The sequence below is a fragment of the Anser cygnoides genome, chromosome 9 (assembly GCF_040182565.1).
Source record: "Anser cygnoides isolate HZ-2024a breed goose chromosome 9, Taihu_goose_T2T_genome, whole genome shotgun sequence".
NCBI lineage: Eukaryota > Metazoa > Chordata > Aves > Anseriformes > Anatidae > Anser > Anser cygnoides.
Window position 1 is genome coordinate 21,495,634 of NC_089881.1, and position 14,828 is coordinate 21,510,461.

General features: G+C 44.0%; 1 protein-coding gene and 1 long non-coding RNA gene across 3 annotated transcripts; one reads left to right on the plus strand and one right to left on the minus strand.

The window, feature by feature from the left end:
• Positions 1 to 806: 806 nt before the first annotated feature.
• LOC136791426 (uncharacterized) lies at positions 807 to 8,230 on the minus strand. Its single transcript, XR_010833447.1, has 3 exons — positions 8,106 to 8,230; positions 2,923 to 3,079; positions 807 to 931 (listed from the first exon to the last, which is right to left on the minus strand). It is a non-coding gene; the product is annotated as an uncharacterized lncRNA (long non-coding RNA).
• On the plus strand, positions 4,839 to 14,805 carry TNFSF10 (TNF superfamily member 10). 2 transcript variants are annotated; one of them, XM_013174738.3, is made up of 5 exons: positions 4,839 to 5,038; positions 8,168 to 8,320; positions 9,986 to 10,028; positions 10,758 to 10,874; positions 11,593 to 14,805. In XM_013174738.3, the coding sequence occupies exons 1-5, from the start codon at positions 4,913 to 4,915 to the stop codon at positions 12,036 to 12,038; spliced, it is 885 nt and encodes a 294-aa protein (XP_013030192.2). In that variant the 5' UTR covers positions 4,839 to 4,912; the 3' UTR covers positions 12,039 to 14,805. The 2 variants fall into 2 exon arrangements, with proteins under 2 accessions (XP_013030192.2, XP_013030191.2); XM_013174737.3 differs by having other exon boundaries at positions 4,840 to 5,038; positions 11,590 to 14,805.
• The last annotated feature ends 23 nt before the right edge of the window (positions 14,806 to 14,828 follow it).

Below are 14,828 nucleotides of genomic sequence, written 5' to 3' on the forward strand. Positions count from 1 at the left end.
ACATGTCCCCAGTATGGATTAAATACGTTGCAGGACAAGCCAAACCAAGACTGCAGGAAAACAGATTTTGCTGGACAGAGCTAAGAATTTAACTTCATGCCATGTTTTTTCAATCATAAGATAGAAAACAGTCCATCCTGTTAATATAATACAAATATACGGCCCAATCCCTTGTGCATTTTTTTTTTTTACCAGTTACAGGAATAGGGAAGGGCTTCCATGTAAGTAAAAATCATTCCCAGGTGCTTCTCCCCTCTTTCTCTGCACCCACAGCATTTTGTTACCAGGTGGGAGAAGACGTTTAAGTGGGACCCCACATGCAACGCTGACACTGACAGCACACAGGAGAGCAAAGGGCAGTTTCTCTCTGCTAGGAAGCAGAAATCTCACTCAATTTTCTATCTACCACCTTGTGCATTGCTTTTAATCTGTCCCAGGAGGAAACTATAGCTCAGGCAAAGCTAGACAGATATATGACAGATGCTTTACCATGAAGAAGCCTCTGAAAAAGTCATTTTTTGCATAGAGACCTGGCACCCTAAAGAGAAATATTTGTCTTCCATTTTCAAGGGAGGTTATAAGCACTCATCTGTGATGAAGATAATCAAATTTCATGCTTCAAGGCTTAAGCTGATTGTTTAGCAGGGCTTTGCTATGTGCTAGGGACAATTCTTTTTCTTTCTGAAATGTTGCAGAGGCAGCTCGGTGTGTTATGGGTTTCCTCCCAGCTACCTCCAGAGATAAGGCTGCAATGAACTTGTTTCAACATTATCACTCTGTTAATATAATATATAGGCAGACTTACACGCAGCTGTAAACATCCCTTTTGCTCCCATCACAAGCGGCCCTTTGCATCTTCTAGTGCTTCACGCAATCTGGTCATGTAACAGGGTAATAGCTGCGTGGCCAGAGCCACCCTTAGGATCTGCACCTGAAATGAATTGCTTCTACCTTAGTGATCTCAGTGGACATACAGGAAGTATATCCGTATAGACCATAAAATGGATGTATATGTCACTGAAATGATAAAATCATTTCAACTTTTCCAAAAGATGTTTTTAGACACCTTTTTGACCAAAATCTTTCATTCTAGGACAAATGAAAATTTTGAAATGTGAGGCTGTGGACTAAAATTCTGAGTTGCAGCACTACAAATAGTAATTCAAACAATGACACATAAAAGATTTACCTTATAAACCAAGGACGTGACAAGGAATCTTGGACCATAGCACCACAGTGAGACTAACTGCACCGATTCATTGTGTTTTGCTGGGACATGCCTGGTGACAATACCTGGCATTTGGCTCAGCCTGCCAATATCAGAAGAGCAGGCACAGCGTGCACTACTGCAGCCCAAGAACAGGGCTTCAACAAACTCACAGAGAAGTGTAGCATCAGATGTTTTTCAATCTGCAGCAACCCAATAAGCCAATTAGGTTGCCCAGGATAGTGTATTGCACGAGAACTGATTTTCCAGATCTGCCGCCAACAAACTTCAAATCCATGGTAATGATCTTACAAAGGCATACAAATCTGGAGAACGCTGCTTCCACTATTCCTGTCAGTGCTCAGTGGGGACACCACCATCCAGCATGTGCATTCCCTTTTGTGGATGCAGCTCCCTCTTGCAGTGTAAACTAAACAAGAGAATTCCCTTCATTTTCTGTTCTCAACCATCCTACGGTGATATATTTGTATCAATACTACAGACTAAAAAGCTGCTCTGTTCTACTCAAGAGCTGGCTTTCTAAGCACAAACTTTTGTGGAAGACTAAAGAAAGATTAACTTTCTTAAAGATGTCTCTCAAAAAGGACAGCATACTGTTAAAAGTGCACCTATGAAAAGGCTTAAAATACATGCAATATATGAATAGGGAAATGGTTAAATGGTATGTACATGCGCATATATTTCCTGCTCTATTTATCAAATCTACTGTGTGGGGTATTAAAAAAAAAAAAAAAAAAAAAGATGTCAGGTCTGAATAAATTAATTCAGAGGTGCATTTGGGGGAAGCTAGGCCATTGCTGTTATATGTGCAACACTATAGGCTAAAAGGGCATTGCACTGATAAATACATCCACATTCTGATCCCATGACAGCGTTAATGATGATTAACTCATGTATTTGCAATGGTTCACAACTGACATCAACATATGAGGGCTGAATCTGGCACAGGGGCCACAAGGGAATTAGCAAAACACTGAAGCCAAGATGTGATCTGTTGCGCACATGTGCAAATAGGAGGACCACTGTGCAAGGTTAACTCTGCAATGGCTGGCACAGACTGGGATTTTTGTGCCATTTGTGGCCTGTGCCCTGAGAGAAGAGTGTGGTGGTGCCCCACACAGCACTTGGAGGCCACGGAGGTGGCCACACACCACCACAGCAGAGCAGTGACAGCAATTTCTTCCTCTGCTCTTGCAGCCACACATTCAGTGGCTTCACGGTAGGAACTAACGGCTAAAAGTAGCACAGCCCAAAATGACAGAAACATTCAGGTGCCCCTTGATGAGCATCCAGTACCTAAGTTAGGGTTTAGCTTGTAAAGCAAGACTTAAGTTGCTGCCTCATCTTTGGTAACAAAAAGCTGTGTGAGCCCTCTTCCTGACAGGTTGGAAGCTACAGACTGAAAGCACAGCTGTAGGGCTGCTCTCATCACCAGAACAGCTAAATTCCCTCTCTGCAACTACAGTGCTACAATTACATGCTTTGATACCTGTGACGAAAAGCACAACCTCCTTTGCCGCTAAGCAGAGAAATCAATGTCAAGAATTGCTATTTACTCAAAAGTCAACTCTGCTTTCTCTGACTTGGAAAATGAGCATGGGCCCTGCTGCGCTGGGGCTCACAGGGAGCGATAGCAGTGATAGTAACAACCATCTGCATCACTTCAGAAAACATAGGTATAAATACAGGCAAACCTCTTTCCTCTTCTGGAGATGTCACTGCTGGAGAAGAATAGTCCCCAGGTATTGCAGGTCCAGTGCCAGGTGTTTCTTTGACAAGCCAAGTAACACAGGTCTTGAGTCCACAGCACAGATGAAGGTTTAGCCCTGATTAAACGGTTCGCTGAGCAAGCTTTAATAGGATGAAAGAGCCAGGAAGAATCAGAGGTTTTGTAAGTGAGATGCTTTGTTCCAGCACTACACAATGCACAGAAATTATTTTTCTTTAAATGAGTGCTAACAACATTCCTTCCCACTGGTGTCACGACCCTGAGTTTTTGCTGTGGTAAAATCTCCTCAGAACAGTAATTTTATACTCTCTGAACCTCTGAAACAAATTATTTTCAGTATAAGTTTGCATCTATTAGACAAAACTTGACTACAAAAAAAGTAAGCATTGGAAGTAGCAAAGATTCTCAAGTATATTTGATGGTGAAAACTGTTGGAGTTTCACTCTCACATTAGCCTCTGTTGGTGTGGAAAACCCATAAACATTTTATCATTTTACAATGATATTTTAAGATCTGGAAAACTGGGAATGAAATGTGACAGGAACATTTTTGGAAGAGGTACATTTGAGTGTTTTTTTCCTTGGTTGTTTTCAAAATAAACTTCATTAATTTATTCCTATAACACAGACACTGACTAAACAAGTATTAAAACAGAGACATAAGCAATATCCAAGGAAGATTTCAAATGATGGGTAATGGAGACACAGACTAGGCCCAGTAGACATCTACAACTTGTATATGCAGTTCTTGAATAATCTTTCATGAACTGGTATGTTTACCCATAAAAAAAATAGTTCTGTTACAGTCATAGGTTAGGAAGAAATCTATAAAGTCACAGAACAAAGACTAACTCATAGTGAACAACAGGAGTACTCCTTAGTGCCCTGGGCTTGCTTTCACTTTTGTTTCCATTCTCTTTTTGAAAGTAAACACTGGAGGAAAATTTGTTTCCTTCAAAGTAAGTTCCCTGAATGCTCGGAATGAAACTCTACACCCTCTGTTCAGCAGGCTGGATTCTTCTTCCAGGTTAGTTGACCACTCTTCATATGGCTCCCTCAGGTGAGTTTTCTTGCTTAGGAACTTCTCACTTAGGACGGAGGTCGTTTTTTGTAAGATTCTTTCAGGTATATGCTAAAATCTCTAAGAGACGCCTGACCTGGAGTTGATGTAAAGAGCTACTGCGCATTAAGCAAAGGCAAATGGCAGTCCCACTAGTCCTGCTCCAGAGCCAGGATGCTGCAGAACAGAAGGAGCCCAGAACGTCCAACTGTCTTGGCTCAGAAGTCACAGGAGGAGACCATGAGCTCACTTTCAAGCAAATATTAATCCTCTCCCTCTGACATATGTTTTGGAATTACACAAATTTGAACTGTTTTGGCACACGGATTAAGGCTGCAAAGAGCCAAAGTGTCTGCTGCCACGTTGAACAGGGACTTGGGGATCATTTAGCTACATTATGATGGAATAAAAAACAACTAATTTCCTTGTAACTGGTTCAGTACAACACAGTTACCTCTTCCTTTTAGATACCCATGGGAGAGGAAGAGATCTTTGTTGCTGAGAGCTCCCACTGCACCTTGGCACTCAGGTTCTGAGCGTTGGGCCAAGGCCAGGAGTCTGCGCTGCCCTGCTAACGAACCGAGACCAAGTCTCCACACTCGGATTTGAAGCCCCACTTTTTCTAACCCGCTGTAGGTGTGAGAAGGAGGTCTCAAAACCCCGGTGAAAGCCAACGCGCACCCCCTGAACCGCGCTGTGCCCCCTTTAAAACTTCTAAGGGGGGACCAAGGCCTGAGGGAAGAGCTCCCCGGCGGCCGCCTCGTATACCCGGCGGGGCTGCGAGGGGCGGGAGCGGGGCGGTGTGAGCGGGCCCGGCCCCGCCTGCCTCCCGCCCCGCCGGGTAAAGGCGGCCGAGGGCCCGGCTCGGCGCTGCCTCGGGCGATCCCTGCCGGGCCATGATGCTGCCCACGGCCGGCCCCAGCCCCGGGCAGACCTGCGGGGCCGTGCTGGCCGCCGCCGTGCTCCTGCAGTCCGTCTGCGTGGCCGTCACCTTCCTCTACTTCACGAACGAGCTCAAGCAGGTCGGTGCGGGGCGGGACGGGGCTCGGGCACGCCGCCTTTGTCCCCTCGTGAAGGGCTCCCGGGGCTGGGTTTCGGTGTGTAAGCCCCGCTGGGTTTTGTGGGGGGCTGAGGAGGTGCGAGCGGCTGGCTGCTGCTTGGCTCGCCCCTCTCCCTGCAAAACGTTGCTGGCACGCCGGGAAAGTTGTGCTCCCCTCGTGGTTGCAGGAGCCTGTGTGTGTGTGAGCCGGATTTCCACTACCCCCTGTGGTGCTTGGGGTTTTCTAGGATGCCCTACCCAAAACTGGCCGTCCTGCTGCACGGTGGTGCCAGCATTTGCTTCTCCTGGTGCAAAGGTAAACCAGGCTGCAGGCGTGTGCGTTACGCTCATGCCATGCCAGAAAACGTTGCATAAATGTAAACATATCTTACGTGTGTGTTTAATCTTCCCTGTGTGTTTATTCCACGCCAAATTTAATAGGTGGAGTCTTCTGAAATGTCAGAATTCTCTGTGAAGCAAGCACTAAAGGGCACGCAGTATGGTTCTGCAGCGTAAGGCAGTGCTCGTGTTTTGGAAGGATGTAAAAGATTTTCTTGCTAGGTTTCTAGCTGTGACTGCCCCCTGCTTGGTGAAAATGGTGAGCCACAGAAATGTGTTGATTTAATGAACTTAGCTTGCATAAGAGCAAGGATGAAGAAAAATGCATAAACAAATTCTCATGACTTCCTGAATACGGTTCAGAGTCCTTTGCTAACAAGCTTGCCTGTGTAAGCAATCGGTAACCACACTGATTTGCATAAAGGGAAGGCAAAGATATGTACACCTGGTATACGACCACATCTAACAGTACCTGACCAAAATACAGCTCAAGATTTCTCAAGAAGACATGCCTGCATTTGCTGTGCAGAGCTCAGTCCCGTGCTGAAGTTGTGCTGGGCTGTAAAGTAACTTTGGTGGCTCCTAGGAGGACTTTACACACACATTTTTCACACTTCCTCTGGAGCATGATAAACAAGCAAAAAGTGTACCTAGAGACATGGGCTGCTGCCCCACATCTACATTGTGCATGTGGAATAAATCTTGAAAAGATACAATGATTTTTTGTCTGCACATTTTTCTTTTCTTTCTTGTTCACAAGATCAGCATTTCTACACCTTCCACAAATTGCTGTGGCTGCACAGACTGCAAATATTTTTATTTTTACCAACAAAAATTGTATTACTAGCAGTTTTTCTCTACAGCTGTAGTCATCTGAATAGCACTCAGATATGACCGTTCACTTTAAGAATTTTGCTATGGGAGGAAGTGCTGAGACGCGAGTACAATAAAGTTCATTATGCTTCAGGATACAGGGCTGCAAAGAAAATACACTATTTCCTTCTTTTTTGAAAACATAGTCCACACACTAGCCCTAGGGTAAGAAAGAACCTTTACAAGGCAGCATTCCTGCAGGAATTGTGTCCTCACAGACTCCAGTGCTACAGATAAACCTCACTGAGCAAGTTTTACAATAAGCCTTGCCTTTTCTACCAAAAAAAAAAAAGCAGAAATACCAATCCTTCAGTACCATACTGGCTCTGGTACAAGGCTGCATTCCCTGAGGATTTCAAAATGGATGGAAAACACTGTTTCAGTGTTACTGTAGTAAAACTGTTTGGGGGAAAAGTGCAGCAGGTAAGGATAAGGCAGAGGTGCAGTACTGTTTGCTTCCAGATCAGAGGGTGAAGCTTGGAGGTGAGCCTTGCCAGGTCGAATAAGGAACTAACAGTACTATCTCATATGCACCCTTTTTTAAACTCATCAAACTACCTTGTTAAAGAAGCTGCTATGGTTAAATCTATCAGAGCCCTTATTTTTAGGGCAGTTCTTTCCTGAAAAAGCACATAACTTTAACTACTTCAGGTGACTTTTTGAAACAAGAGCCCTGATTATAAAATATCACTGCATTCTTCAGCAAAGGCACAGAAATCTTTGCCAACACTCGTAGGGTTCGCACCATCTCTCACTGATGCCTTCCGAAGTACAGAATCGTTTCAGGGGCTAGATTAAGCTCGGGAGAGCTGGCTGCTGCAAGCTGCAGGTGCTGTGCAGGGCGGTGGGAATTGCAGGGTGCTGTGGGGGAATTCTTCTGAGCCTCCCGGAGGGGGATGTCTCTTCCTAAAGGAGCAGGAGCGTGAAGGAGGAGGTGGCCCATTTATTGCTTTCAATGCCCTGGGCTTAAGGACAGCTGAAACTGCTGCGTGTTGAATAAAAGGATCCGTTTAGCAAACCAAACCGAAGTCTTTAACATAAGAACAGCGGCATTTAGACGTTACAAGGAGAAGTCCGTCTGAGTGCTTTGCATGCTGCTGGCTGCCTGTTCCGAGTTTCGGCTTGGACAAGGAGCCTGCAGCAGCGGCACCCAGCTCGGCAGGGTGCAGGCGTGCAGCGTGAGCTGGGCAACAGCGCCAGCTGCAGCCGGGTGCCTCACCTTGCCCCGGGCACCCACGGCTTTGCCACTTTCATTTCTCTTTATCGGGGCAAAATACGTACTCTCTCTGTAACGAGAGGGTCCATGTCACAAGCATTTGGCATTATAATTTTGTTTGGACCCAAATGTCATCTCTATTGTCTGGACTTTGCTCTGGGCTCTTAGGTCAGATACAGTCACAGAGAGTCCCCAGACTGGAAGTGGGCAGATAGACAAACATCAGAGAAAGCCTGGATTTTAAGTGACACTGGCTGAAAAGACAGAATGGAAAATACTTGTACGGTTCAGTATTTGATTTCATCCCCAATAACTTCTGAAGAAAAATCCCCTGTGCAAAAGAAGCTGCATTCTGCAGTAAATAAATGAAGTATTTACAGCATTAATGATTTGGGTATTGAATTTTTATAAAGCTTATTTACTTGAGTGCTGGGTACCAAATTTATGTCCGTGGAGGTAACGTAAGTGTATTTTTGCATATTAGCTGTCACTGTAATTAAATAAATATGTAAAATCAGGATGAATTACTCACGTTGTCTCTATAGCCATAACTTGTACCATACTAGCAATGCTTTTAAGAAAAGAAAGCGCATTCCTAAACATGGTGAATTCAGTGACATACCACAGCTGGAGGTCTGCGAGCACATCAGAGGTGACAAATTCTGGCTTTCCCTTCTGCTGCAGCTCTGGGACACGTACTCGAAGAGCAGCGTTGCTTGTCTCACCGGGGAGGAACTTGGAGATTTCATCCAAAACTTGGATGTAATTGAAAGCGAAGACAGAGCAGCTGACCCCTGCTGGCAAGTGAAGTGGCACCTGGGAAAGTTAATTAAAAAGGTATTTGGAATTGACATGTTGAAATGGGTGGAGCTTGATGCTGTTTGGATTTAGAGAATGCTAATAGCAGGATGAAGTGGGATTCCCTGATTGCTTTATTGCAGGGCAGTAGTCCAGCCATAGCTTCAGCTGCAGAGTGCTTGTACTGAAGCCAGAAAAAAAAATCATGGCTACAGTTGCACTGCATTCACGAAATAATGAGGCAAACACAAACAGTTTTTTACTGAGGCAATTTCAGCGAAGCTTCAGTCCCTTGCTTCACAGAGGAGGGTGGGACTGGGCTCTCCCTCTGAAGCCACTGGTGGCAAGGAGAACCTAGCAGCTCTGAGATGCCAGTGTTCACAGTCCTGCAGGAGCAAATCCCTTTTTCATTCTCACACCTGTGCTGCACTGAGAACAGGAGCTATGCCTGACCCAAGACCAGCGTTTTTTTCAGCCTAAGCATGCAGATCATAAGTTGTGCCACTCCTGTTTGTAGGTACAGAGACCGTCATGAGAAAATGAGGTAAAATGTAATGGGAAGCTAGGGAAAAACGTGCCTGAGAGATGGCCTTGTCATGGGCTGTGAAATGCACCAGGGGAGAAAGGAGTGAGCGAGCACGCAGCATCAGGCACAGCACCTTCCCAGCTTGCCTTTCACAGAACTCCGTCTCCTACACGACTTGCACACAATGCATGCAATTGTGGCTACGGAGAAGAAAATGAGCCTGGCTGAGAAATCAGGAAGGCTAAAATCTTCTGGAATGGTTTTCAAAATCCCAGCTCCAGCACATAAAAAAGCACATCCATAGAAATTTATTTCAGGCTGCAACTTGACTGATGAAACTTGCATCCCAAAATAGATCCTCTATTTGTATTCAGAGATCTCAGCTCCTTCGGTGGAAGTTCTACCAGTGAAGTCCCTGAAATCCTGCATAAGGAAAATGTTGTTTTGTGTAGTGGCTGTTTACACAACTGACCAATACGCAGGCTCCCTGCTTGCTTGAAAAAAGCTAGCCTGGGTGCTAGAAATAGAAATAAACGATAGGTGGCTGGCTGGATGGATGGATGGACGGACAGATAGCAAGAAATGTGACAGGACAGAACCAGCAGCAAGCCACAACACAGGGATGTCAGTCAGCCAGCATAAACCATCCCAAACCACCAGCATGCTTGCTGCAGCTGCGCTGGTGTCAGTAACCTGGCCAGTTTGTTCCAGCAGTCAGTGAACGGAAAGGAGGGGGCTGCACGAAGTGAGATGTGCTGGCTTAATAACTTAGATAGATAGACAGGCAGAGGCATAAAAATAAATGAAATGTAATTTCCCAGAGCCAAGATCCCACAGATGTGCACCGCTGCCAAGTATTACTCTGTGAGTGGAAGCTGATCCTCATACACTTTCTCTCTTCTTATTTAAGAAAAGCAATAGGGTCACATTTTCCAAAAGACTTAAAGCCCAGATGGCTGAGTTCTCTTGGAAATGTTTTCCCCAGTATTTAGTTGTGTAAAAGGTGTAAATGTAGGGATACTTTATTACAAGAAATTAACAGTCTTTTTTCTTTTTATTAGGTTGTTGATCATATTCAGAATAGCGTCTATTCATGAGTGGGAGAAAGGAGACTGTTTTTTCTACATCTATCACTTTCTGCTGACAAACTAATTAGTTTTCTCTGTGTTTGTTGGCAGATGATGTCGAGAAGCTTTGAGGAAAACATATCTGCAGTCAATGGTACTATAATAATTTTATTAATTGTGGTAAAAAGGAACTGCTAGTGGCGTCTGATGTGTAGAGACTCAAGTAATTTATTAGAAGTGCAAAAAACAGTGACTGAGGTTTGGTACAGTTACACAGTTCTTTGGCAGCAAGTCGTCGAAACTTGAGTACCTATTTCTGGAAGGCAAATTTTCAGGAGCCAGAAATATGGTCAAGGGCGAGGTAACTGAGGGGGATGCAGAGGACAGCTTCTAGACCGCAGTATTGTGCGGGAGTTACGGGGACGTTGAAATGGCCTGCTGTACTGGGGACATGCAGCACTGCACTGCGGGCAGATCCATTACTGACAGCTCTGCTGAAGCCGTGCTGCCCTGAACACGGGTAGCAAAAGCATTGCGACCTGCAAGTGGAAATTCAGAGTAAAGGCTACGAATACTTAACTTTAAAAGATACGCATCATAAATATGAAAATTTGTTACTATAGGTTATTTGTCTATTGGTAGTTGGGGAGCAGGGGGAGAAGAAGAACAAAGAGGCATATAAAGACATTCCAAGGAGAGCAGGAGCAAAAGGCTTGATTGAGCCTTCTTAGCCAAGAGCACTCAATCTATGATTTAGCCAGTTAAAAAACCTGACACCCATATTCCTTGAAACCACATGGTACAGAAGTGTTTAGCACATGACAGACACGCTTTCTTACATCCCTGTTTCTAATCAGAGATTCTGTTTCTCGTCCCTGTGCAGCTGACAAAGCCCTGCCACTTCCGCGCACAGACGGACAACGGCCGCAGGGTCCTGTCCACAGGATAGCAGCACACCTGACGGGCAACAGCAACAGGAGGAGTTCCTTGTCACCACACAGTAAGGAAAAGCCTATAAGAACAGTTAAAGGTCACAGAGCTTACTCTCTCGCTGGTAGCTTGCTGTTTACATATGCTTTTTTATACTCACATGGAGTTAATAGCACGAAACAAATCATAAAGAAATCTCCTTGTCCCAGACAATGTGTTTTTCAGCTCATTTGCAGAGAACAGGGAGAAAGCCTGTTCCCCTTGGGTACCTCACTGACTTTTCTTCTGGAGCCTTTGTTAGACCAAAAAAAAAAAAAAAATCTCTTCCTAATGTTAAGCTTTCCTCTTTTCTTTAATTTACTTCTGTAGGTTGTATGAGGCCCAGCTGCTATGGTGACAGACCTATTAGAGCCAGAGACAGGGAGACTTGACATTCAGGCTGTATTAATGAAAGGCTTGGTGGGGTTTCATCAGCTTTGGAGGGTACCAGGCACAAATGGATATTTTAACTTTGTTACCAAGTAACAACATAATGTTTTTTCTCTTATTTGAGAGCACAGAAATCCAAAATAAAAATAGTTTATGTGAATACCGACATAGCCCTGAACAACTTACTTCTGCACCTTCCAATTGTTTTGAGAGGCCGGAGCTAATGACCTGCTATTGGGAACCACTGGGAAGGGCAGGTTTCCTTACCTGCGTGTCCTTACCAGACTCCCTGACCAGCAGACACCAGGCTTTACCACCCCCAGGCTCTTAACTTCCCCTCTCTCTTTTTTCTCAAGTAGATTCCTCACCCCGAAGAGGTAGCGGACACAAAATAAACAACTGGGAATCGTCAAGGAAAGGCCACTCTTTCCTTTACAATGTGGAGCTGAGGAATGGCGAGCTGGTGATACCGCAAACGGGGTATTATTACATCTACTCACAAATTTATTTTCGCTTCCGTGAAAATGAGAACGAGGATTCAGGTTTGTTGGCACAAATCAGAAACCCCAAGCAGCTCGTCCAGTATGTTTACAAACTGACTGATTACCCAGAGCCCATTTTGCTCATGAAAAGTGCAAGAACAAGCTGCTGGTCTAAAAAAGCAGAATACGGACTTTACTCCATCTACCAGGGTGGTGTGTTTCAGCTGAAAAGGGACGACAGGATTTTTGTCTCGGTCAGTAACAGTGACATAGTTGACATGGACAAGGAGGCGAGCTTTTTTGGAGCCTTTATGATCGGTTAAAAGATGAAAACCGTGCTCCAAAGGAACCGGTTTTCATAGCCAGGACCACCTCAAAATTCCATAAAACAGGATAGTAAGCAAATGCTGTAGCAATACCGACAATACCGGGATCCCCCTTGTCAGCTCGCTCTCGCCGTGCCGAAACACGCTCCCACCAGCCGGGAAGAAGCCTGGCTGCCACTGGGCGGGCGATGCTTCGCGCAGGCTGGGGATGCGCAGGGACGTCACGGGGGGTCAGACCCCGCAGGTAAGCACCTGGCTGTGATCTCTGCAGAGGTGCTCCACGCTGGCTCAGGTCGGGTGGCCGAGGGGCTGCTCCGGGTGTGGGTGCTTGAGGCTGAAACTGGAGACACATTTCACCCGTGGTCTGCGTTGGGAGGCTGTCAGGAATCTCTCTGCTCCAGCAAGGAGCCGTGCAAGTCCCACTTCCCAGATGCCAGTGGAATTATTCTGGGAGTTTTTGTTGGAACCTGAGTTTTGCAAAAGGGAAAGGCCATCCCAAACTCATGCTGCACGTCTTTATCTCATCTGCCAAAGCACTTAAGCACCTAATTAATTTTAAGCGCACAAACAGGCTGACTAAACCCGGGTATTTACACGCTTGAAATTAAATATGTGCTTAAGCATTTTTCAGGGTCATGGCTTGAATAAACACATTAGTCTGTCTTAATCAGTATATTGTACATAAAAACAGCTGCTGAAAGGGCACAGAAGAGGTTTTGAAATCAATCAGTATTTTGAGATCAACACATTATGATAGTGCCTGTTTACTTAATTGCTGTACTGCAAAGATTTCACCGTGCTTCCAATAGGTTCAGTAATGCAGTTGCTGTACACTTGTTGACAGCAAGTACCTGATACCAAAAAAAAGTGATTTTCTCTAGATACTGAATTCTATTAGACATTTCCCACAAATTGAGCATGACATGGTTCTTCCATGTTTATTTGTACTGGCCTGTATTTGGTAAAGATGCAATGCAGAACAACACACCCTGATGACTAATGTTTTAAGGAAAACATACACAACTATGTGTACTTAACCAGAAGCTGCAGTTTAGGTAATACTATTGATTTTTTATTTTGTTTGTAGAGATGGGTGGAAATTTTTCATAACTTTTCTTAAACTTAAACTGGCTGCTACAATTATTAACTCTATGATTAGAACTATTTTCTATTTAAAAAATGCAGAGAATATAAAGGTTTGCAGGTGTAAGTTGTATGGGCTAGATAGATCCTCAGCATAAATCAGTACATCCGCAGTGGTGTCAGTGGAGCTATACCAGTTTGCACCATCAGTGCATTTTGCCCAGGTTCAGAGAAAACCAACGGGAAACAGAAGGTGAATGTCAGAAAAAAATGGAGGGAAAGGAAGACATCTGCTTTTCAAATGTTACTTTAAATCAACAGAATAACTCCAGGAGAAAACCTGGTTGTCTATTTTTTTTAACATATTAAGGTTCCCACGGCAACCTTCCCATTCACCTTCCCATTGTGATAATTAAATCACTGTACAGCCCTTGCAAATGGGCCTCGTGAGTAGACGTGCATCATTCATCTCACTGCTTTGTCAACAGGAGGAAATGAAGGGGCACAAGCCCCTGCGTTTATTTTGTTGTTCGGAAGAGCAGTTCGCTTCGTTGGGCACTTAAATACCTGTGTATGAGCAGTCAGAGAAGAACTTCAGCAACACCCTCCTTTTGACAGGCTAGGACAAAGAAACACTGGGGTGAGCTTAAAGCAGTAACATCGTCTGCTGTTTTAACATAGTGTCACATATACTTTTTTTCAGTGGTAATCAAATATGTGAATTTCTCCATCGTTTACTGAAGTACTTTGTCTCAAATTCAAATAATCTATTTCAACACTGAACAGAAAACATATCTATAGTTTTTTTCCTGATTTCAGTACTTAATTCAGAAATTTTCTGCCTGGCAGACAAGGCTAGGGAGAACAAAGCCATTCCCTACATAACTGGATGTCTGCTACATTGGAAAAATGACTTTTGTAGCTGCTTATCTTTTCAAATGGACCAACCATTTTAGTTGCAGGACAGGAGTGACCCATGTTATCAATTTCTTTAAAAAAAAAAAAAAGTCTGTTAAAAATGTATTTTTTTAAAAGTTATTTTAGGAACTTATTTGAAAGAAATACGTTTGAACTGTGAAAAACCATTTCCGATTGCTGGTGGCAGCTTAAGAGTCAGAAGCCCTCCATATGGCTGAGAACCAATTTGTGTAATGTAGCAGTTGTGAGCAGCTAGAAAGGACTGGAAGGGAATCCGGAGGGGTCTTCGCACACTTGCAGCTGACATTAAGACAAACTATTGCACATACATTTTATTTTTTTGCTCGATGTTCTCTCTCCAACTCCGAATATATATCATGCTCACTGTTGCTTAGGGAATGTTCCCGGGCATTATCTTCTTTTTTTATCTGCATGTACGTATTCTTGGTCCCTGCATGCAGAGCATATCACAACAGGGATCACACTGAATAATCATATTTTATTTCTGAGTAATCCAAAGGCATGCTTGCCAGATATTATCCTGGGGAGAGACTATCGAGCGATATCTGAGAGGACACATTTGAAGACAAGTGGAAAGATATATCAACTTCTGATTGTACATTTGCACCGAGTCATACTTTTCATCTCACTTTTTGTTGAATGGTAAATGTAGCAAATTTTTATTTGTGGGTTTAGGTTGCAGTAACATGTAAGTATTGTAATTTTTCTACATATATTTTCTATAAAATGTTTTTAGTAAATACTTATTTTGCCTTGTCGTTTTTA